Below are 24,850 nucleotides of genomic sequence, written 5' to 3'. Positions count from 1 at the left end.
GAGTTTATTTTTGTGTATGGTGTTAGGGAATGTTCTAATTTCATTCTTTTACATGTAGCTGTCCAGTTTTCCCAGCACCACTTATTGAAGAGGCTGTCTTCTCCATTGTATATTCTTGCCTCCTTTATCAAAAAATAAGGTGACCAGTACCATACTGTCTTGATTACCGTAGCTTTGTAGTATAGTCTGAAGTCCAGGCGCCTGATTCCTCCAGCTCCGTTTTTCTTTCTCAAGATTGCTTTGGCTATTTGGGGTCTTTTGTGTTTCCATACAAATTGTGAAATTTTTGTGTTCTAGTTCTGTGAAAATGCCATTGGTAGTTTAATACGGATTTCATTGAATCTGTAGATTGCCTTGGGTAGTGTAGTCATTTTCACAAAGTTGATTCTTCCAATCCAAGAACATGGTATATCTCTCCATCTGTTTGTATCATCTTTAATTTCTTTCATCAGTGTCTTATAGTTTTCTGTGAAAACACTTAAAAAAATTTATTTTATTATTTTTTTATTGAAGTATAGTTGATTTACAGTGTTGTACCAATCTCTGCTGTACAGCAAAGTGACTCAGTTATACACATATATACATTCTTTTTTTAATATTCTTTTCCATTATGGTTTATCACAAGATATTGAGTATAGTTCCCTGTGCTACACAGTAGGACCTTGTTGTTTATCCATTCTAAATGTAATAGTTTGCATCTACCAACCCCAAAACTCCCAGTGCATCCCTCTCCCTCACCCCCTCCCCCTTGGCAACCACAAGTCTTAAACCACACTTTTAATGGTGCTTGTTGCTTATTGTATTAAGTAGTTGAAAGTATATCTTAACAAAGGAATTAGGATTAAGCATTGTATACCCTCCAAAGTAAACAGTTTACATCCCAGCTGCCTCAGGATTTCTCTTACAAAGCATGTCTTGCAGGGAGAGAATCACAGTTTTGGTTACTGGAGGTATATTTTATAATTATTCACAGAGAATAAACTGTAGCACTAAAAAGGAAAAATACTTTTGGGTCAATTGTTTATTTAAAAATATCTGTAGATCCTTAGTGCCCTTAATAACAAATTCAGGTACACACACACACACACACACACACACACACACACACACACACTTTCAATGTCTTCTTGCCTTTATAAACCCCATCTTCCTTTTCAGGTGCATTGCTGTATATAACATGGTTAGCTGAATCACTTGTGAAACTACTGATTACACCAGCTCAGGTTACACCAGCATTAAGATTTTTCTCTTCATCTTTTAGGTTCAGTGTAGAACATTATTCTTCTCCTTGCACATTTAGAGCATTTTAACAATCCGGAAGTGTTTCAGCATGTATTTCTTAAAGATAAGGACTCTTTTCAAAACCATAATCACAGTATCATTTTTATACTTACAACAACTAACAATGTTTCCTTATCATCAGGCAGCCAGTTCAAATGTCCAATTATTACACATAGTTAAAATATTTCAAAAGGCATTTATTTGAATCTGGATTTGTAAGGTCTGAACTTTCTAACTGGCTGCTCGTCTCTGAGTCTCTTTTAATCTAGGTTCTCCCGTCTCTTTTCTTTTTCCTTTGCAATTTTGTTGTTGAAGAAACTAAGTCGTGTTTGCTTGTGGAGTTTCCTATAGTCTGGATTTGGTTGACTCTACTTTTGGGAGCCATTGAACATCTTCCTGGACCCCTGTCCTCCCTATAAACTGGCAGTAAATCCAGAGGTTGATCTGCCTTAGGTTCCGTTCGTTGGCAAGTGCGCGGTATGGGAATGGTGCGTACTTCCCTCATGAGGCTCTCGAAGCCTGGTTGTCTCCCTTTTTGTAATGTTAGCAGCCGTTAGTGACCATTGCCCATGTCCTTGATTACATTAGATGTTGCGAAATGTCGATTGTCTAATTCTCTCATTCGTTCTTCGCTTACTGGCCAGAATACTCCTGTAAAGAGACGTTTCTCCTCATCAACGATTCGGTTATCCTGAATTCATATGGAAAAAGCAGGATAAATGTTTGGTTCTCTCCCTGAATTTACCACTTTTCAGAACAGGGAGTCGATTCCCTAGCCTTGATTTAAGAAAAAAAATCACTCTGCAACATAGATTCACATGAACATGTATCAATTTGAGACATGGAACCTATTTGATGTGTTTCAATCCACTGCAGTTATTCTTACTGATAGTCATATTGTGCCTTTTGTGGCAAGTGGGAGCCTTTTCTCTTTCAGTTCTGAATTCTTTTGACATGACTCTCTTAGTCTTTGATGGGTTCCTTGCTTTGACAAGATGTTTCTTGTTTTTGACAAGATGTTTGTATGCCAAAACATTTCAGGCTTGTCACCTTTCCTGCCCAGACCTGGAATCAGCCATTTCTCCAAGGCTACCTGGCTTTTTTTAAAAAATGAAAAATAATATTTAGAGACAGTATAATTATTTCTGAAAAAAAATTACACATTGATCTACTCAGATCATCCTAGAAGTCTGTTGATGTGGGGATGTTGATCCTTTTAGTTTTCTTTATTTTTATTAACCTCATGTTTCAGTTTTGGAAAAGGTTTCCAAAGTTTTAAGCCTCAGTCCAGTTTATTTAGGTATTTTTTCTGTTTGTTCAACTTTAAATTATAACCTTCAAAGAAGAGCAAAATGTTGGGTTTTAACTTTACTTCCATTTTTTGTTAATCTACGATGCATACTTACTAAGTGGTTTTCTGATATCGTGACAAAGTATAATTTAGTTGATTAAGAATGTTCTTGAAGTGGATACTTGACTAGCAACTTTCAATTCAAATTGTTGTCCTATTATTAAACATGCCAATCAAAAAGACTTGGAAACTGATGGTGGTTATAGTGTGGAAAGATTCACAATTACTGTATAACATCATGTATGAAACCGTGAAATGTGCCAGCCCAAATAACCTACACATTATGGTGTTGCAAACGCTCTAGGTGTTATCTCCCACTTGGCTGTTGCCGAGTTCAAAGTAGTTATGCTTCTGACAGTTTGAAACTCTAGACTGCTTTGAAGAGCTGCTGTTTTGCTGTTATTTTCTGCTCTCAGCCCTGTGCCTTTGTCTCAGATCCCATCTTCTTGGATTCTCAGCTTCTTGCCAAAATACCCTGGTAAATTTCTCCCCACTCAACGACAAACATTTCTTGAGTGACTGATGGGGCCAGTCAGCTCAGCACTTGAGGGAGGAAGATACGTTGGGCAGTGCGACTTTTCTTTCAGGAGACCCACAGCTTCAGCTTTACACTTCCCTTCTGCCTTCCAGGGGCTCACAGTTTAGCAGAATTATTATACCTGGGGTATAAACGAAGCCTGAAGAGGGGCACTAACTCGGCAGCAAAGGTTCCCTGTGGTTTCCTGTCACCTCTCTGTCTACTTTCTCCCTTACCAGACAGTACATTTCTTGTTAACAGAAGGCCAGGCAGTGACTCAGCCCTCGCCCCCAAAGCCCGCCGCCCCACCCCCCGGGGGCAGACGGACCATGTTTTTCTCTGGAATCCTCTTCACTTCCCTCCTTTTGACCTTGTTCTCCACTCTTCTAAACATTCTTGCCTCTTAAAGCTGATTCAGCTTAGCTACACTGAAATCAACAGAAAGGCTTTTGCCTTTTTTCTTTCACACATGTCCAGCTCTGAAGCCGGTTTCCCATCCGCCCCCATCATGTATTCTTTTACAGTTCTTACAAAGGATCTTGCACTATAGGGCTCTATAAATTAATATAAATTAATTTTTAATAAAGAAGTTCAAGCAAACCTTTTAGATACCTTATCTATAATCGTGTTTCAATAGTCCATGTAGTGTCTGTTGAATAAAATTGGTTGAAAAGAGTGGGTGTTGGGGGAAAAGCAGTATTTTCTGTTTTTTTTGGGGGGTGCTACATTGGGTCTTTGTTGCTGCACGCGGGCTTTCTCTAGTTGCGGAGCGTGGGTTTCTCATTGTCGTGGCTTCTCTTGTTGCAGAGCACGGGCTCTAGGGTAAATTTCTCCCCACTCAACGACAAACATTTCTTGAGTGACTGATGGGGCCAGTCAGCTCAGCACTTGAGGGAGGAAGATACGTTGGGCAGTGCGACTTTTCTTTCAGGAGACCCACAGCTTCAGCTTTACACTTCCCTTCTGCCTTCCAGGGGCTCACAGTTTAGCAGAATTATTATACCTGGGGTATAAACGAAGCCTGAAGAGGGGCACTAACTCGGCAGCAAAGGTTCCCTGTGGTTTCCTGTCACCTCTCTGTCTACTTTCTCCCTTACCAGACAGTACATTTCTTGTTAACAGAAGGCCAGGCAGTGACTCAGCCCTCGCCCCCAAAGCCCGCCGCCCCACCCCCCGGGGGCAGACGGACCATGTTTTTCTCTGGAATCCTCTTCACTTCCCTCCTTTTGACCTTGTTCTCCACTCTTCTAAACATTCTTGCCTCTTAAAGCTGATTCAGCTTAGCTACACTGAAATCAACAGAAAGGCTTTTGCCTTTTTTCTTTCACACATGTCCAGCTCTGAAGCCGGTTTCCCATCCGCCCCCATCATGTATTCTTTTACAGTTCTTACAAAGGATCTTGCACTATAGGGCTCTATAAATTAATATAAATTAATTTTTAATAAAGAAGTTCAAGCAAACCTTTTAGATACCTTATCTATAATCGTGTTTCAATAGTCCATGTAGTGTCTGTTGAATAAAATTGGTTGAAAAGAGTGGGTGTTGGGGGAAAAGCAGTATTTTCTGTTTTTTTTGGGGGGTGCTACATTGGGTCTTTGTTGCTGCACGCGGGCTTTCTCTAGTTGCGGAGCGTGGGTTTCTCATTGTCGTGGCTTCTCTTGTTGCAGAGCACGGGCTCTAGGCGCGCAGGCTTCAGTAGTTGCGGTACAGGGTCCCTAGAGTGCTCTGGCTTCAGTAGTTGTGGCATGTGGGCTCAATAGTTGTGGCACGTGGGCTCTAGGCACGCGGGCTTCAGTAGTTGTGGCTCGCGGGCTCTAGAGCGCAGGCTCAGTAGTTGTGGCGCATGGGCTTAGTTGCTCCGCAGCATGTGGGATCTTCCCGGACCAGGGATCGAACCTGTGTCCCCTGCATTGGCAGGCGGATTCTTAACCACTGCGCCACCAGGGAAGTCCCAAACGCAATATTTTCTGAGTATTTTATTTTACGTAATCTCTAATTAAATTAATACATAGTACAAGCAGACATTTGACTGTTTCATCTTCTCTTTTAAAGTTTGGTTGGCCCCAAACCTTTTGGATCTTCTCACTGGGGAAAATAGGGGATCACTCTGGAATCAGGCACCTATCTTTGGATCTCCTTTGAGTCTGAGAACCAGGCTGTCATTATAAAGTCAGGGAAAAAAAAATAGCATCTCTGCTTATCCTCAAGCCGTTTTATTATTTAAAACTTAAATATTTATAGAAAGCAACATTCATGTGCTTTCTCTCTTTTGCTTAAAAACAGGTTCTGTTTTCTTTAAGTGGCTAAGCCATTTTGATTTAACTGACTTTTTACAAAATTGGTTTTCTAAGAGGAAGTTTATTTTCCCCTCCATGACTGTTATGCAGAGTCCTTCTTTGTACAGGCTTATCTAACTCTAATCTATTGTCTTTAGTCTTCACTTTTGTTTTTTAACCTGCAAAACCATCTGCACACTTTCTCTGTGTTTCCTTTTTCATCTGAAGAGTCTTTTTCTGGCTAACTTATCCTCATCCAGTCTGTCTAATGCATGCTCTTAAGAGAGCTGTGCATGAGGTATGCAAGGGTTAATTTTAGTCGGGAAGTGTTTAATAACTCATTGTTCTTAGCTCCCTGGGTGAGGCCCTGGTGAGGTGTAGGCTTCCTAGCGCAGGCTGTGAGGGACTTAACCCCCGGCTTTGTGAAACGCTTCCCCACTGAGGGAGCGGGGCGGCCCGGCCCAGCCCTGGCCCTGCATCCCGTTCTGAGCTTTCATCCAGTGCCCTTCTGCTGTCAGGGACAGTGGTCCGGTCGTGGCACAGGTGGGGATGGCGTTGAGGCTGATCCCAGTACACTCAAGAGGCTTGGCCCAGTGCGCCGTACTTGTTCTGTGGCTGGCTAGTCATCGCGATCTTGGACCTTCTCTAGCCTTCCGGCCAAACAACTAGGCTTCCAGTGGCAACTGCATTTCATTGTGCTGAGTGATAAGCTCTCTTTTGGGGGGTCACACTTTCTCCGGACATGTACTCAGTCACCAACATTTACCGAGCACCTACTTTGTGCCAGGCGAGGGGTGGGGACACTCAGATATGCCCTTTAAGGGCTCCCATTCCAGGGGGCAGACAGGGAGGACCGGGCACAGGGGAAGCGTCACAGCACAGCATGATAAGGGCCCCTGGGACTAGTGGCTGTCGTTCGTGGAGCAGCTTCTGTGTACAGGAGTTTATAGGCATCGTCCCTTCTCCTTGCAGCTACCCAGTGGATAGATCATCTCCCAATTTTAAGCACAAAGGAAGTGAACTCAAGCAAGGCATCCGGGTTCATGTCACACAGCTAGTGAATGTCTAAGCTGGAATTCACTCCCGGGCCTCCCAGGCTCCAAAGCCTGTGCTCTTTCTCTTCCACCTCACATCCTCTGTAAAGACACTTAGAGATGACAAGAGGCGGGGGGAGATAGACTGGGAGGCCTGGGTTCCTTGGGCTGTTCTAGAAAGCAATGTGACAGGAGTGGCCTTAGTGCTGGCTGTGGCAGCCGGTGGTGGGCCTTCGTTCATCTCTCACAGCTGGGTTTCTCCTTTCTCGTCTTGATTTCTCTCTTTCCCACTTCCCTGGTGCTGCCCAGTTCTGGGAGCTGCTCCTGGCCCGCTATAGACAACGGTTTGCTGTGCCTCCTACCCAGGGAGAGAGTTCAGGCCCAGTGGCTCTTTGTTCACTGAGGTCTGCGTTCTGAGGCTATCTTCCTCGGGGGAGCTGACACTCAGTTTGTAAGTTTCAGGCCTTAGGAATGACCCCCTTGTTGGCCTGGTGCTCCTTAGTGGTATGTTTGTGAAGACACCAAAGGAAAACATGGCTGGTGTCAGGGTCAGCTTTGTTGGACTTGAAAGCCCTGCAGCACCTGTGGTCCTCACCTGGGAAGTTCAGGTCCCCAAACCCTTAGCCCTGACACTACCGAGAACGCATGAGCTGATGAGAACTGGGCTTCGTGCAGACTTGTGTTGGGAAGAGTCTGTTTTTTTAAAAAGTCGATGCTTGGACTTCTCTGGTGGTCCAGTGGTCAAGATGCCATGCTTCCACTGCGGGGGGAATGGGTTCGATCCCTGGTCAGGGAACTAAGGTCCCACATGCTGCCGGCAAGGCCAAAAAATTAAAACAAAAAAAAAAGTTGATGCTTGAGTGTATCCATTAGGGTTCTCTGGCCATAAGCAACAGAAACCAACTCTCCTTTAACTAAAATAAGGAAGAGGATTTACTGGAAGGCTATGGGCTGGTTTACAGGGTGGAAGGAAAAGCTGGAGGATCAGATCTGGGAAAGATGGCACCCAGACAGCCCCAGGGATCCCTGCCTCATCTCGGGGCCCTGCTGGGGGATGTGCCGCAGCCGGTTCCAGTCTTTGTCACAGCTGCTGCTGTGCGACATAGTTGAGTCCTGTGCTGGCAGAGGGCAGGGCATGTTGATGGACAGTCCCATCAGACTGTATCTCATCAGGGAGGGGAAAGTCCCCCAAACGGCTTCCCCTCCCCGAGTGGGGAATGGTTTCTCTCTGGGACACAGACACAGGCAGCCACCTTGATGCGTGAATCCCTACAATCATAAATTCCAAAATATACATTACACAAACTCTGTGTTTTTAAAAGCTATATTGAGGTATAAAATTCTGCCCATTTTAAGTGTACAGTTCAATGATTTTAATAAATTTATAGCATTGTGAAACTCTCACCAGAATTTAATTTTAGAACGTTTCCGTCCCCCCCAAAGACGTCGCGTAGCCATTTGTCGTCAGGCCCCGTTCCCACTCCAGCCCTAGGCAACCACTCATCTGTTTTCTGTTTCTGTGGATTTGAACATAGGTTCCTGACAGGTGTAATATTTTCCGGGTATCCTGCAAACTATGCTTTGGGTGAAAGAAAGAAGGAAAAAAGGCCACTGGTATGGAAGTCTGGACCTCATGGTCTCAGTTTTCCTTTCTTTTTGCTTTAGATTTTCCCTTCTCTCACCTGGACTGTAAGATGGGAGAGCTTAGTCCTAGTCTTGATGCTGCCATTATTTAGCTCTGAAGCCTCAGTCATGGAACCTTCCAGGCCTCAGTTCCTCATCTGTATAGTTAAGAAAAGGGTTTGACAAGATGATAACTCATGTGCTTTCTATCTCTAATGACCAGCAGTTGTGATCTTTTTTGGTGAAATCTTTCTTGGTGAAAAATTACATGTATCCGTATGGCTGATTCACTTTTTGCTGTACAGCAGAAAGTAACACAACATTGTAAAGCAACTATACTCCAATTAAAAAAAATCTACCCTGAAAGAAAAAAAAATTACTTCTTGATTGTATCTGCTCTCTTCAATCAGAGGGCTGGAATAAAACTTGATGCTGGCCAAGGGAGGCGGAATCCTGAAGAAGAGAAGGGCTTTTCCCAGCAAGAGCTCATAGTCTGATTGGAATGAGCCGCCGTGAACGCTCATGGCTCACGCATTGTGGTGAGCTCCCGGGAGAGATCAAGTTCAGTGCACAGAGGTGGGGAGGGGCCGGTCACAGAGCGGGGCCTCTGAAATGCCACCACCACTGTGAGAAGCTTGCCCCCGTGAGAAGCTGCTTGGCAGCTGGCTTAGCCAACCGACGGTTAAAACCACCCATTTCATCTTTGCGGGGAGGAGACGTCCCAGCAGGTTTGAAGGTGGAGATGGGGAGGTTGAAGCATTTTGCATTTCGAGGCAGATCTCTTATCTCCTCTGGCTCTGCCTCTGTCTTTCTGTGCCCTCGGGTTAACTGTAGCTTTGGCTTTTGCAGCCATGGTAGCTGGAGCCGACTTGTGGAGGCAGGCAGCTGGAGGGTGGTATTTTCTGACAGGGAGACAGCCTTAAGTTTTGTAATTTATGGTGTCTTTAAATATGGGATTTTGTTTACTCTTGGCCTAATTACACCTCTGTTGTATTTTATTTAGCTTAATGTTTTAATTTTGTGCTCATGCCCAGAGGTAGTTTCCCAAAGGGTACTGTTAAAAAAAATTGTAGGTCGGTTTTATCCTTGCTGCAGCTACGTGCAGCTTCCTGAAGACAAGGAAATGGGTTTTGGGGCCACACACTTTCTCATGGGCTCTTGTGAATATTTCAACTGTGTTTGTGCTGTGTGAGGTCTGGAGCTCCTGTCTGCCAAGTATTATCCTAAAGCATCTCTGTAAAATAGAAACATAATACGGGCCGCAGAAGTGATTTTAAATGTTCTAGTAGCCACATTCAGAAAGGGAGAAGAAACAAGTGAAATTAATTTAAATAATGCTTGAAATGAAATTGAAGAATTTCACCCAGCATATCTAAAATAGGACCATTTCAACGTACAATCAATATAAAAATTAACGAGATATTTTACATTCTTTTTTTTCCCTCATGTCTTTGCAACTTGCTCTGTATTTTACAGCATGTCTCAATTTGGACGAGCCAGACTTCAAGTATTCAATAGCCACATGTGGCAGGTGACACTTTAGTGGACAGCAAAGTTCTAAACCTTTCAAAGGCTTACAAGGGATACAGGAAGAGCCCTTAGAAGGGGTAGGAGAGACATAGCCTCATGTTTTGTGAGCTCTTAATAAAGCCATACATAGGTTTCCTTCTCTTAGAGAAACCTGATATGTAAAAATTCTTCTTGACAGGAAAGGTAAAGCAGGAAGTGATTATTCATGTTACAAAAGAATTAACCGCAGGATCCTTTAAATAGCAAGCTCCCTTAGTGCACTGAAGATGACTCAATTTGCAAAAATGTGATTGACACTTGGCATTTTAGTAGCATCTTTGTTGGGCAGAGAACTATCTGCCATTATAAAATGCAAATGAAAGCTGAACCGTCAGTTTCTCAAGGCTTTGTTGAGTACCTACTGTATGTCAGGGATGCTCGTAGGGGCCATGACAGAACTAAGGGAGATCTGTACCCAGAAGACATTTAGAGGCTCACTGGGAGGGCGAGACACACATGCAGCCACCACAGTGTGGAATTGCCTCAATACCAGGGCCCAGGGAGGCTTGGGGGCTGGATGAGCCGGGAAGGAGCTAGGAGGCAGGTAGGGCCCGATTGGGCCCAGAAGGCAGGCAGAGTGCATGTGATGAAGTGTCCAGGAGTTTAAAGGAAGGGTAGATCAGGAAAGACCAGCTCAATAGGGTATTGGGAAGACTCGAAAATTATGCAGTTACGCTTTATATATCCCTGAGTCCCCAGTCCCTAATCCCCAGCCTTACTTCTAGCAGCCATCAGTTAAGCTGTGTTCTTCTTGGACTCCTCATAAGAGGGAGATGGAAGCAAACCCCAGATGTGCTTCTCTCCAGTTTTCAGCAACAGGCAGCAGCTGTTTATTTCTTAGGACTTATCTTCTTGGAGCAGATTCCTTTGCCCTCTTCCAGGTTTACCTTGATAGAGCCCACGTGCAGAATGCAGAAGATGAGACTTGCTGTTGAGGAAAGGAGAAGCAAGGTTGTGTGCTGGAAGTGGATGGGGTTCTGAGTTCCCCAAAGTACACAGGGTTTAAGTTCAGCGTTGAGATGGACCCTTGACCAGATTTCTCCCCCCGCTCCTTCAGGCAGGCCCCATGTGCTGCTTCCCCCCAACTCCACTTAGGGCGATTTTCTGTCCCCATGAGAAAAGCTATGAGCTTTCATCTCTAAGTACTAAAATAGGAGCAGCCTTGGGGAGCCTAGGTCAGTATTCCAAGCCTTTTCTTGTTAAAAAAAAAAATACCTGTTATTTAAAAAAATGACTATCTCCATACATATATTTATTTATAGATCATGTACGTATATTGCTGTACTAGTTGATTAAGTAAACCCAAAAGAAGCTTCTAAATATTTATTATTAGGTTTAATGAACTTATGGAAAACATAAGATTGACTATTATATGATTTTAGACATTGGTGAAAAATGGACATTTGTCTTTATGGCTCAGGTACATAGTTTTAAATATCTTGCTAAACCCAATAGTTCCATATTATAATTAGGTAACTTAAACCTATATCAAGGGTGGGAGAAAACCCATATTACAAATTATCTTGATAACTCAGAGTGTTTTGTGCTGATTGGCTTGTCCTCGTGTTCACCCCCCAACATGGCTGACAAAGAGTTCCCACCCAGGGGCTGAAGTGGCAGCTCCACCATTTTCTTGTTGACTCGGTCGTGTGTTGAGTATTATCTACAACCCCTACTTTCTTTACCCAAATCTTCTCAAGTCTCTCATCCATTTAGTGAGGATGATTTTAGTTAAAAGGGGTAATAGTCATAAAGAGGCTCTTCCAAGAGACCTCCCAGAACTGCAGGGTGCCCCATGGAGCTGAAAGCTGGCACTGGCAGCCGCCCTTGTCTAGGGGCACAGCTGTCCCTCAGGCTGCTCCATGCCCTCCGAGCATCCCTGACTGCCTGACCTAGAGGCTGGATGAAGGAGCTGTTGTCATTCTGCAAATGGAACGTTAGAGAAATTGAATTTTTCTCTTTTTAAAATGAAAACAAAATGAATAGATTTTTTTTTTTCATCATGTTAACTAATTCCTGAAGTGAGCGCATCCCAGTTTGGAGGGCACTGGCTCAGAAAATAAGCTTAACTGCTTTGCTAAACTTCAGGTTCTTTAATTGGGAAGATGGGCATCATAATACTGTGAGGATTAAGTGAGATAATGCGGGAAAAGTGTCTGGCACATAAACAGTGGTTACTGTAATCTCCGTTCCGATAGCAAAGCTTCAGTAGATCCATGTCTAGGTAATTTGAAGAAAGCTGCTTTTCAATCGGCCTGGTTCTGATTGTTATGACTCATTTTAACTGCTGGGGTGAGAATATGATACAAGAAAATTGGAGTGTTTCTGCCTTTGTACTTGTCAGGAACCAGGAGAAATCTGAAAAGGTTGCCTTGTTTATGCTCTTATGCTTCTCCTTTCTGTTGATAAGTGATGAAAATGGTTCACAACTCAACTTCAGCCTGGGCAGATTTCTGACAGCAGAGTCAGCCAGCTAATTTTGGAATGAAAAAATAATCTCGGAAAGGAAATTCTGCTTTGAGTTGCTTATGAACACTCTGGGTTAGCTGACATTATGAGTGGACAAGGTGAGCACACCAGTCTGGGTGGATGGGGTCGTTTGATCTGGAAACACTTTGGGAGTTTATCCCTAATGGATATGCAAAGTGCATTTGACAAGGAGCCCCTCAACCTACCGACCTTCTTCCTGGAAAACCTACCCCAATATATTGAATTTGTAAAAGTCATTTGTGCTTTTTTTGTCTCCTATTGGAGAAATCTTTTATATATATATACATTTATTTATTTTTTATTTTTGGCTACGTTAGGTCTTCGTTGCTGCATGCAGGCTTTCTCTGGTTGCGGCAAGCAGGGGCTACTCTTCATTGCGGTGCGTGGGCTTCTCATTGCGGTGGCTTCTCTTGTTGGGGAGCACGGGCTCTAGGCACACAGGCTTCAGTAGTCGCAGCACGCGGGCTCAGTAGTTGTGGCACGCGAGCTCTAGAGTGCAGACTCAGTAGTTGTAGCGCACGGGCTTACTTGCTCCGTGGCATGTGGGATCTTCCCGGACCAGGGCTCAAACCCGTGTCCCCTGCATTGGCAGGCAAATTCTTTTTTTTTTTTAATTTTTTAAAAATTTATTTATTTATTTATTTATTTTTATTTTTGACTGTGTTGGGTCTTCGTTTCTGTGTGTGGGCTTTCTCTAGTTGCGGGAAGCGGGGGCCCTCTCACTGTCGCGGCCTCTCTTTTTATTTATTTATTTATTTATTTTTATTTTTGACTGTGTTGGGTCTTCGTTTCTGTGTGTGGGCTTTCTCTAGTTGCGGGAAGCGGGGGCCCTCTCACTGTCGCGGCCTCTCTTGTTGCGGAGCACAGGCTCCAGATGCGCAGGCTCAGTATTTGTGGCTCACGGGCCCAGTTGCTCCGCGGCATGTGGGATCCTCCCAGACCAGGGCTCGAACCCGTCTCTCCTGCATTGGCAGGCAGATTCTCAACCACTGCACCACCAAAGCCCCATTGGAAAAATCTTTGCCAAACCGAAGATCACTAAGATTTTCTCATGCTTTCTTATAAAAATGTTGCAGTTTTAGCTCTTACATTCAGGCCTATGATCCATTTTGAGTTCATTTTTGCATATGTGTTCTTTATAGAGCTCACTTAACTTTTCCACTTCCATTCTTTTACTGTAATTTCTAAGTTGCTAATTCGCTGCTTGGGGTTACACCTAATTTTCACTACCGTTGTATTTATTCATTCGCCCTTTGTCCATCCGTCCGTCCGTCCATCCATTCATTCATATCAAGCTGCAAATAAAAAAGGAAAAGGACAGGAGATTGACTGATTGAGGTAGGCATGAGGTGAGGCCCAAAGATTACATGAGTTGTTTAATCCATGTATAGATAAACTAACCAGCCTCTGGATTGGTTGGCTCTGCTAATTTGCATCGGTACCAGAAGACCCGTCTGCCTTATCCGTTGCCTCCACCTATTACTAAGTATACACAATCACCGTGGATTGGGAGAACAGTTTAAAATGGTATTGCTGCCTAAGAAGCCATCTGTCATGAAGGCAGTTGTGCCCGCAGATGTGAGTGGTCTGAGTTGTTGGTTGGGCTGGCGGGGCCCTCTGTTATCGGCTGTGTTCACACGAGTTGTTGCTGAGAGGCGGGCATTGTCTCTGTAGGGTGGGAATGATCATCACCCACATTTTGCACAACTGAGGCCCAGAGAGGTTAGCATCACCTAGTCTTGGTGAAGGAGAGAGCATCTGAGAGCCAAACCTGCCCCTGTAGTTATCTGCCACCTCTGCACTTGGGGAAATGATGCTGGACTCTGTCTGGGGGCGGGGTGGTGCACAAGTGTTGTTGGCCTTCTGTCATTGTGTGGTTTCCCCTCTGAAGCCCCTGCTGGCCCTGAGACCTGTAGGCCACTCTGCCTGTGTCTGACCGCAGACCAGCACTTTGTGGTTTCTGTGCTACAGGCCTCAGGTTAACCAAAGTCAGGCAACCGTGTGTGGCCCTGTTATTTTAAGTATTGGTAGAGGGGAAGCCCCTTGAATATGACTTTCCTGGCCTTCCAGGGCTGCTGGGCTTTGGACTTCTCCAACATCTGATCTAAAGTGCTGTTTTGTTTTGTTCTTGTTTTTGTTTGGTCCCTGTTCCTTCCAGTGGAGGCCATAGTGGAGTTTGACTACCAGGCCCAGCACGACGATGAGCTGACGATCACCGTGGGTGAGATCATCACCAACATCAGGAAGGAGGATGGAGGCTGGTGGGAGGGACAGATCAATGGCAGGAGAGGTTTGTTCCCTGACAACTTTGTAAGAGTGAGTACAAAGCGAAACCCTTTTCCTGTCTCCTGTGTGGGTTCTACTGACCAAAGCTGTGGCGGCACTTGAGGAGGAATTTCATGGGATTCTTTAAGAGGATGAGTTGACAGCTTGACCTCTTGTATGCTGTCGAGAGGAGCACGTATAGCTTTGCCCTTGATATCGGGGGATACTTGTTTTGAAATCACTTTCTTAAGGCCCGGAATGTTCTCTTTCCAAACTGTGTGTCACTTAGAAAATGCTGGAAAAATGTCAAGCTTGTCAAATTGTTTTACTTTGTGGACTTTTTATATGCTTTGATAGTTGCAAAGACTCTTGCCCTTTACCATTCCATTCAAAATGGAGGTGAAACTCAGTTTTGACCACTTAAATCAAATAGCAGTCAAAGTAAATGCAGAATTCCAATTATGCCATGTTTCTACCTTTGTATCATACTGCTTTTTTGATAGGAGCAGTATTATTTTCCTTTTCCCCTTTATGGCCATGAAGCATTGAGTAAAATTTGTTTTTTCAGTAAGGTTTTGAAAATTATGCTCTTTGCAGAAAGGTTAATTACAAAAATGTAACTCAGTCATGTTAAGAAATTTCATACCACACAGTTGTAAATAATAGTGGGAATTAGGTTTAAAAAGGGGGTGGGGCGGGAAATCACCTGCAGGCTGATCCCAGAGGGAAATACCAAATGGGTCTAAAAAGTCCCTGGACTGTATCCTTCCTGCCCAGCGCTGGGCCAGATGGGCCTGTTTTTGGTGGGGAGAGCTGCGTGCAGGAATCCCCGGGGCCCCTGCTGTAGTTCCGGTGGCACCAGACCATGCCTGAGACCTGGGGCCATGGGGGGCAGGTGGTGTAGGGGACGCTGGGCCCAGAGAAGCAGGTGCCCCCCTTAAAGAGCCATGTGGGCTACATGGGAGGGTTTTATGGAAGGGGGCTGTTGAGAAAGAACAGTGATATGCTCCAGGCTTCACCCCCTGGGCCCTCTACCGGTACCCCGCCCGCTGCCCCCAGTCTAGAACAAATAGAAAGCCAGTTTCACCTTTCTTCAGGATCTTGCCTCGGAGGATCCTGCTAACTTTTTCCTTGTTCTTTCTTCTTGGTGTGCAGAAAGCTGGGGAGAGTTTTGTGGGTTACATGCTGATAAACCTTGCTTTCTGTGAACAGTCGTGGGAGGATAGACATTTTTTCTTGGACTACAGTTGAACCTGGCAGCCCTCTCTCTACCATTTTAAGAGGAGGAAAACCTCACATCTGGGTCCCCTTGGGTTGAGTCTACTGATGTGTAAATGAGGGTGAATTCTTTTGCCCTTCCAAACAAAATCCCCAATTTGGGGACAAGGATCATCCTTGAAGTTGAGCCAAGTTCTGGGTTGGAAGGGGGACTTTACTGGATAAAAGAGGCAAAGCTTTCAGTGAAGATGAAGGAGGAAGGGGTGAGAGGGGAGGACCGTGGGAAGGAGAAGGGACTACAACTCCAGTTTAGAAGGTGGGCCCTGCTTTGGAAGCCTTTAATGTGTCCTGTTGGCTTATTCCAAACCACAAATCCACAGACTCTGAAACTTCGAGGTTGACCTTTGCTCAGGGCCGGGGCACCATAAGTGTTTGTGGAGGCCAGGGCAGGGAGGGCAGCGCAGGAAGAGCCCCAGGAGTGCCGGGGAACAGGAGCTCGTCCCTGTGACCTGGGGGTGGGGGGTGTGCTTCACCGCCAGGACCTCTATCCAGCCCTCTCCATTTGCTCGGCCTTGGGCTGGGCCAGCGTGGGCCACGGCAGTGGATCCTGCCCCACGGTGGCCCACGGGCTTTGTCTCAAGGGGAGGCTGGTGGGAGATGGAGGGAGGGAGGCCAGCAAGGTCAGGGGTTATCCCGCCGGCTCCCCACTCTAGGCTTGCCTGGGTCTGGCTGTGTCCCTCCGCCAGATGGTGGCTGCTCCCATCAAGTCCCTTTCTTCTATACATTCCTTTCCCCTCATCCCGGCAGGCCTGGGGCTCCCTTGTTTCTAGCCCTCAGCTGCCGCCCCGGAGCGTCTCTCTACCTCACCTACTTTGTAAAAGTCTCTTTATTAATCCCACCTCGGATTACCTAACTCGAGTGTGCCATCTGGGTTTCTCCCCTCTCCTGAGCCCGACTACCTCATCAAGCTAGTCTGAGGATTAGAGGAGACAGTGCTTGGAAATCACTTAGCATGTGGCCGGCCACCTTCCGAGTGTGCCGCTGTCCCTGTGGTGAAGGAAGGGACCCTCTCCCCTGGCCTGAAAGCCCCTGCCCTTGCCTAACACTTGTCTCACCTCGGCTAGAGCACCTCCAGGGAGGGGAAGTCTCATTCCTGGGAGGTGCTTGTTCCACCTGGGCCAGAAAGGATGTGGCAGGACGGGCTGGGGCTGTACCACTTGTGGCTGTTAGACTTGGCAGAAAAAGAAACTTCTCTTCTTTCGGATGGCTGAGTCTGTCTTCAAGTCTTCACCCACTGGGAATGTTTTAGGCCTATTATTGAAAATCCAGTAGGTGGAGGCCATAGAGTTTAACAATAAAGAACACTGCCCTAGAGAGTTCTAGAAGCTGAAAATACATCTTTAGGTAATAATAATCATATTGGCATAAGTTCACAGTTTTGGAAGTGGGTTTACACATGCCTTATTTGGCTTAAGAATAATTTGTCCCCAGACTGAATTGGGTAATCTTGTGGCATCCCGTTGTTTATTTGTGTACCTTTATGCCAATGTTACCAGTGTCAGAGAGCTTACCTGAAGCATTTTCTTGATTCATTTATCTGATCCTTAATCAGTGTCCCAAATGAACCTGATCCCCTAAAGTGTGGGGATTCAGTATCCACCCGCAAGTCTGTACTGTCTCAATTTCTCAAAGGAAAAATACCAGGCAGTCCGGCCACCCCATCGTTAAGAAGATGCCTGGGCTTCGCCAACTCTGGGGCTGAGATTTGTTGGCACCCATAAATGTACCTAACCAGGCCCCATGTCCTTTTGGGTTTGTTCCTCTTTTTCTTTTATTTAGTTAGTTCTAATTTAATTTGTTTACTGTACATGTAGGAGAAGAATCTGTGAAAATCCCCCTTCCCTTTCTTCTCTACCCCCCTCTCTCATCCACTTCTTTTAGAATACATTTGTCTTTATCCCTCCTCCTTTAAAAAATTTATTCATTTTCAGGTGCAATTTACATAGAGTAAAATATTGAAGTCATAATTGTATGGCTTGATAATTTTTTTAATGTAAGTACGTGCCTCTGTAAGCATCATCCAGATCAATTTTATTTCTATCCCTCTAGAAAGTTCCATCAAGCCTTTTCCCAGTCATTCCCCCTCTCACAGGTAATGTGTCATCATAGATTAGTTTCGCCTGTACTGAAGTTTCATGTAAATGGAATCATACAATATGTACTCTTTTATATATGGCTACTTTTGCACAACAGAATGTTGTTGTGTATAGCAGTACTTTGTTCCTGCTGTATAGTATCCCATTTTATGAATAAACTGTAATTTGTTTATCCACTGTCCTGTGGATGGACATTTGGGTTGTTTCCAGTTTGGGTATCTTATGGAGACAGGCACTCATTTCTCTTGTGTATATATGTGTAGGAGTGGAATGACTGCCCTCCCTCACTTTCAACATATATGTTTTTCTCTGTTTAAATCTGTGGCCTCTGTGGAGGAGGGGTGTCCCACCTGTGCTGGGGCCTCATTTGTGCCTGAATGTGCTGGTCTTTGCATGGTTGACCTTTGAGTATGACCGCTGAGGGGTCCTTAAGCACAGAACTCAGTGTCCCAGGGATCATTTGATTGTTGGGCCCATGAACTATCAAAGGCTAATTCTTAGATTGTTAAAACCATGCAAATAGAGAGCATGTGTTAAAGGTTTATTGAACTCATCTAATGAGAGAACTAGCATAATAACAAAACTGATTAAAAAGTCCATGGAAAAAGGAATGTTCAGAGAAGATCAAAATGAAAACAACATTGTAAATTCAACTATACTTCAATAAAATTTTCTTAAAAAGGACAAAGAAGATCAAAATGGGTTCATGTCTTAGAGGACAGTAAAGTCTTAACCTCTGGGGTTATCATCTCTACCAGAAAAGAAAAAGGCTGTGGCGTACCTTATTGTTTTTCTACATGTTATCCTCGGACTTTTATAGAGTTGTAAAATGTCCTAATAAAGTTTTGGTTAAATCAGGTTATGTTTTCAGAGGGAATCAGATGACCCTTCGGGGTACGGGGGGCACACTTATTAGAAAGTGGATCAGCATGACATTAAAAGTTCACACGATGATCATTTTTGGCTTCATTTCCAAGTTTTGGGTATTTTTTTCTGCATAGACCACAGTAGACCATAATATGGGATATAATAGTAGGAGGCACTAGGATGAAATCCTCAAAGTCATTCATTTAAAAAAAAATGGCTGCCCTCCTGAGACCTGACACTACCACCTAGAACAGAAGGACAGCCACCAATGAGAGGCAGATGTGGGCTGTTTCACGGGGGTTCATTTTCGCCATGTTGGATTCACTCACCAGTGTCCCCCTTTCAGAACCTTACCTCAGAGGCAGACAACAGTGGCCATGAGTCCAGCAAAGGATTTATTAGCAGCCTTTTCCTGAGTTCTCCTGACATGTATCCACAGACAGACAAAGGAATTTCAAAAGGCGGAGGCCTTGAACCCATGGCTTGGGCCGCCACGCACGGATCTGCCTGCTTTGGGGGGCGACCTTTGGTGAGGGGCAGCGGGTCCCAGGCTCTCGAGTAGAAAGCAGGAAGCTGCAGCAGGGGTTAAAGAATGTGCTTGTTGATCTGTAAGTCGCTCTGTACGCATAACACGCGCCGCAGCCACAGGCCCCTTTGTCGAAGGCCGAGGTGTGTTTACTTGTAGCTGCAGGTCTTATGCTGAGTGTAACAGTTTTCAGCTCGGTTTCCTATTGCCTCAGCTTTCATCTGCTAAGTGTTTTAGATCTTTCTCAGGCGTGTCCAGAGCCTTTTTTGTATTTGTGTAAAGTGGCTGGTGAAAATGGTCCTTGTTTTCATCAATGAGGTGGAAGGTGAGGCTTTTGCCTATTTGCACCAGTCTGAGACAAACCTCACGCTTACTTTGCTTGTCTTAATTTCAGAAAGAATCACAAATTTACTTCAACAAGTGGCATAACGGAGAGATTTCCAAGTTGCTCTTCTATACTCAGACCCTGAAGTAGATCTCTTGGATCCAATTTCACTTTGCTTTTTCACCCCAAGGGCCACTGATTTTGTGAAGTGTATGGAATACCGTCTTCAAGGTACTTGTCTCTCTTGGAAAGGTGGCGCGAGTTTTCCAGGTGTGTTTCATAGCGTGCGCAGCCTCCTGTTCACGACGTCTTGTGGTGATGTGCTTGGGGGTGGGGTCTGCCGAACTCCTCAGGGAGAGTTTACCGGGCGTCTGCGACGTGCTGGCACCAGAGGCTGTGAGCACAAATGAGACGCCTGAAATGGAACAAGCTATCATTACAAATGTAACTTCTTCCACAGGAGAACAATGTTAGCTCCTGTGACCTGGCCTTTGGTCACACTTTACTCTGGGGCGCACATGTTAGACATTGTTCTGCAAATATGGTCCTGATTAAAATGGCACTTGTGAGGGTTTTGACTGGATTCATCAGGCAGCTCTGTTGGAACACGCTAAATGAACCTACAGTTATCTTTTGGCCCTGATTGCTGTGTTACTTTATGGAATAATAATGACAACATTCTCTTGCAGGCTTGCTGGCTGCCTGGCTTTGTATGCATTATGTATAATCTGCTCGTGTCTGTCTGTGTATAAGGACTCAAATTTGTTGAACAATTACGCCAGGCAGGAATGAGCCTAAGCCCTTCACATGCTTTATCTCATTAAATCCTTTACACCACTCTATGGCATAGGTACCATTTTTTTTTATCATGCCCATTTTTTAGAAGAGATAGCTGAGGCATCTTAAGGTTAAAAGACTTACAAGCTATGAGGAGCAGAGAACTTTGGAACTTGAGCAGACTGGCGCTAGACCCTGAGCTCAAGCAGGCAATATTATCTGGGTGTCCAAATTGTCCTGCTGGGGTTAAGCCCCTCACCATTTTTACCTGCTGCATCCTGCCTTCCCCGAGTGTCCTGTCAATCTTTTGCACATTGGTACCACTCGGAGAGAAGCCTCTCAGTTACTCTGCTAGTCTTTTTTTTTTTAAATTTTATTTATTTTTACTTTTGGCTGCGTTGGGTCTTCATTGCTGCACACGGGCTTTCTCTAGTTGTGGCGAGCAGGGGCTACTCTTCGTTGCGGTGCGCGGGCTTCTCATTGTGGTGGCTTCTCTTGTGGAGCATGGGCTCAGCAGTTGTGGCATGCGGGCTCTAGAGTGCAGACTCAGTACTTGTGGCACACGGGCTTAGTTGCTCCATAGCATGTAGGATCTTCCCGGACCAGGGCTCGAACCCGTGTCCCCTGCATTGGCAGGCGGATTCTTAACCGCTGCGCCACCAGGGAAGCCCCTGCTAGTTACTTTACAAGTGGCATCAAGTAGAGATTTCCAGGTTGCTATTCTATATTCAGAATCATGGTTGTGAACTTGTTTTCTGCATTTTAAAGGATTCTTTTCAGAAATCAGGTATTTCAACTCAAAAGAGCAATCTTTGCCTGGATTTATGGGGTGGTGCTGTTTTTCCTATGAATTCTGAAAGCAAGTCAATTCGGAAAAATATTTCATTTTACTCATTTGTAAGGAGGCTTGTTATTTTGCGGTGTTTAGGGTATGCTTTTCAGAAGGATCTTGGTTGTCTTTTCTAAGAGTGGTAAATAATCCAGTTGTGTGACTATCTAGTTGTTCCCCATCCATGGGGCCCTTGCAAACAACCAATTCCAACTTGAATTATTCTTTAAACTTTCAATATATAGTTTTCTTTTAGGGAACAAAATCTTAAAACTAACAACTGGAGCCTGTTAGATGCTATTATAAAAAATGGTACTCCAGGAAGGGTCCGGTTTAATTAAAGACAAGTGTGTTGCCAATAAAAGCCACACCAGTTGGCAGATTCCTCAGGCTTTGTCACTTGCAGCGCAGGAAGAGAGTGTGTGTGTGTGTGTGTCTGTGTGTGTGTGTGTGTGTGTGTGTGTGTGTGTGTGTGTGTGGAGGGGTGTCTTGTGACTCAGGGAGAGTGGTCCCCTGACCGAGTTGATCTTGCTGATTATGCCTAATGGAGTTTTATTTTCTTAATGACCGGATTATCGAATCTGAGCTTAGGAAGGGACTTTGGAATCATGTGTTTCAACCCCCAGCTTTCTAACAGGTCAAAATCTAAACCATGTAAGATGTTGCTGTGATCATTACTGGACACTTAAACTTGTATAGTGTGGCGGTCCCACAGGGGACCTTAAACCAGTGAGTCTCCAGTCTGGCGCTGCTCCAGGCACACTGCATCGTCAGAAGTTTGGAGTAGGGGCAGGAGTTGGTTTAGGGGCCTTGGAATATTTTTAAAAGTTCATGTGACTTGCTGCTTGATGAAGCTTGGGCACTCCTTTTGTACAATGGGACTGATGGGCAGTGTCATCCTCTATAATATCTTTTCTCAAGCACATGGCTTGGTAGCCTGTGGCCTGTAGTTCTACATTTGAAAATATTATGTTATTTCTAAAGTACGTTTGTGAATATATAAGGAAACATAATCATGCTGCAAATTGTAAAAAAAAATGTATACCACAAATACAAAAACAACGTACCAATATGTAAACAGTGCTCTATGTGAGTCCATTAGAATTAATACATTCTGATTGCAGATACTCTGGATTAAGTAAACACTGGACTAAACACTGCGTTCTACCCAGTGCTAGTGAGGTGGGCAGGATTTCTAGCAGTGGTCCCCAAGATTCCACTCCTTGAATCCCCAGAACCTGTGAATGTGATGAGCTATCATTCCAGTAATTGTGTTATGTTATATGGTGCAGTTGACTTTACAAAAGAGAGATATCCAGGTGGGCTTAATCATAGCACGTGAGCCATTAAAAGAAGAGAAATTTCTCTGCCTAGTGGCAGAAGAGGAAGTCAGAGAGATTGAAAGTGTGAGGAGGACTTGTGGCTTTGAAGATGGAGTGGTCACGTGAGAAGGCATACAGGCAACTTTATTGGAGCAGAGAGCAAACCTTGGCTGGCAGCCAGCAAGGAAATGGAGACCTCAGACCTCCTGCTTCAAAAATTGGATTCTGCCGAAAACCTGAGTGAGCTTGGAAGTGGATTGTCCTCCCAAGCCTCTAGATAAGAGTCCAGCCTGGTTGTGTGTGGCTTAAAATGCAGATAGCAAACTGTATCTGGGGCAGGTTTGCTCCTTCCCTACTGGCATATTGTCAGTGGAGACCAAATGGGAAGTCTGGACTCTCACCCTCTTCCCTGGGCTCAGCAGTAGTAAGTGGCCCCCCTCACCCTCTCCACTAGATAGCGGGGGAGATCTTCCAGAGGAGGGAGCTGGATAAAGGGATTCATTAAACCCACATAGGAAATCTTAAGCAAATTCCTGACCAACACATACATGAATCTGACCAGAATTAATGTGCCAAAAAGTTTGAGAAAATAAGCTGCGGTGTGAAATGCCACCCAGGTTTTCAGAGTGACCTCTAGGTAACACAAATGAAGAAGACCAGAATAGCCTTGCAAGGGCTCTGGAAACTAAACTGTCATTGGCATCACAGCCCACAAAAGTAGCCCAGGATCTATATGCTTAATCTAAATAGGGTCATTGCCTGCTAAATTTAGGCACTGCACCGCAACGAAGAGTAGCCCCCGCTCACCACAGCTAGAGAAAGCCTGCATGCAGCAACGAAGACCCAAATGGAAGTAAGGTTTCTACACTTCACTTGGAATGGGAAAGCATTGATACCAGTAGTCTCTGGTAAGTTCCATATGTATATTGTAATAACTAAAAAAACCCCAAACGGCTAAAAAACCTAAAAACCAATAAAAAACTATACAATGAGATATACTCAAAAAGTCTATAGATAAATGTACAAGTAACTCACAGGAAGGCAAGAAAAAGGGGAAAGAGGAATGATAAACAGGAAATAAAGAGAAAACAAATAATACAGTGGCACACCTAAGCCTTAACATCAATAATTACTTTAAGTGTAAATGGTCTAAATTTACCAATTGATAGAGATAACAGAATGGATAAAAAATGTGACTTAACTATGTGCTGTCTACAAGAAACTCACTTTGAATATATTGCTATAGGTGCATTAAAAGTAAAAGGGTGAAAAAAGATATACCATGTAAACATTAATTTAAAAAAGAAGCAGGAATGGCTATATATAAGATCACATAAAGTAGACTAGAGAGCAAAGAAAATTACCTGAGACAAAGAGGGACATTACACAATGATGAAAATGTTATTACACTAAGAAAACACAACAATCCTAAATATGTATGAACCAAACAACAGAGCTGCAAAGTACATGAAGCAAAAACTGATAGACCTGAAAGACAGACACATCCACAATAATAATAGTTGGGAACTTCAGCATCTCTCTGTCAGCATTTGAAAGAACTACTAAATAAGATACCCGCAAGGATATAGAAGAACTGAACAGCATTATCCACCAAGCAATTCTAATTAATATTTATAGAACACTCCACTCAAAAAACAGCCTAAAACACATCTTTTTCAAGTACTCATGAAACATTTACCAAGTTAGACCATACCCTGGGTCATAAAACTGACCTCAATTTATTTAAAGGAGTGGAAATAATACAGAGTATGTTCTCTGACCATAATGTAATCAAACTAGAAGCCGACAACAGAAAGATAACAGGAAGATCTGCAGACACTTGGAAATCAAATAACACACTTCTGAATAATTCATAAGTCAAAGGGGAAGTCTGAAAGCAAATTTTTAAAAATACATCAAGGTGAATGAAGTTGAAAACACAGCATATTAAAGTTTATGGGACACAGCTAAAGTAGTGCTGAGAGGAAATTTTATAGCACTAAATGTTAAGTCAGAATGGAGGAAAGATCTGAAATCAATAATCTAAGTTCCCACCTCAAGAAACTAGAAAGAGAAAAGACCCCCTGACCCCACCAAAGCAAGCAGGAGAAAGGAAATAATGAAGGTAAGAGCAGGAATCATTGAAGTTGAACACAGAAAAACAACAGAGAAAATCAATGAAAAAGCTGGTTTTTTAAAAAGATCAGTAAAATCATTAAATCTTTAAGATGACTGAAAAAGATAAAAAAGAAGATACAAATTGCAATATTAAGAATAAAACAAGGGGGGCTTCCCTGGTGGCGCAGTGGTTGAGAATCCGCCTGCCGATGCAGGGGACACAGGTTCGTGCCCCGGTCCGGGAAGATCCCACATGCCGCGGAGCGGCTGGGCCCGTGAGCCATGGCCGCTGAGCCTGCGCATCC

At 44.2% G+C, this 24,850-nt stretch overlaps 1 protein-coding gene across 7 annotated transcripts in view; it reads left to right on the top strand.

Moving 5' to 3' along the window:
• Nucleotides 1-24,850, top strand: part of SH3KBP1 (SH3 domain containing kinase binding protein 1) — a 346,648-nt gene that overhangs the window by 34,679 nt on the left and 287,119 nt on the right. For 3 of the 7 annotated variants that reach the window (XM_024115253.2, XM_028482479.2, XM_028482476.2), the window contains one exon: nucleotides 14,301-14,458. In XM_024115253.2, the coding sequence (XP_023971021.1) occupies nucleotides 14,301-14,458 (158 nt within the window). Of the gene's footprint in view, nucleotides 1-14,300; nucleotides 14,459-24,850 lie in introns of those variants that run through there. The other 4 variants (XM_028482477.2, XM_028482480.2, XM_028482475.2 and 1 more) reach the window with 4 other exon arrangements.

This window comes from Physeter macrocephalus, chromosome 21 (assembly GCF_002837175.3).
Source record: "Physeter macrocephalus isolate SW-GA chromosome 21, ASM283717v5, whole genome shotgun sequence".
Lineage (NCBI taxonomy): Eukaryota > Metazoa > Chordata > Mammalia > Artiodactyla > Physeteridae > Physeter > Physeter macrocephalus.
This window is presented reverse-complemented; position numbering and strand designations above follow the sequence as displayed.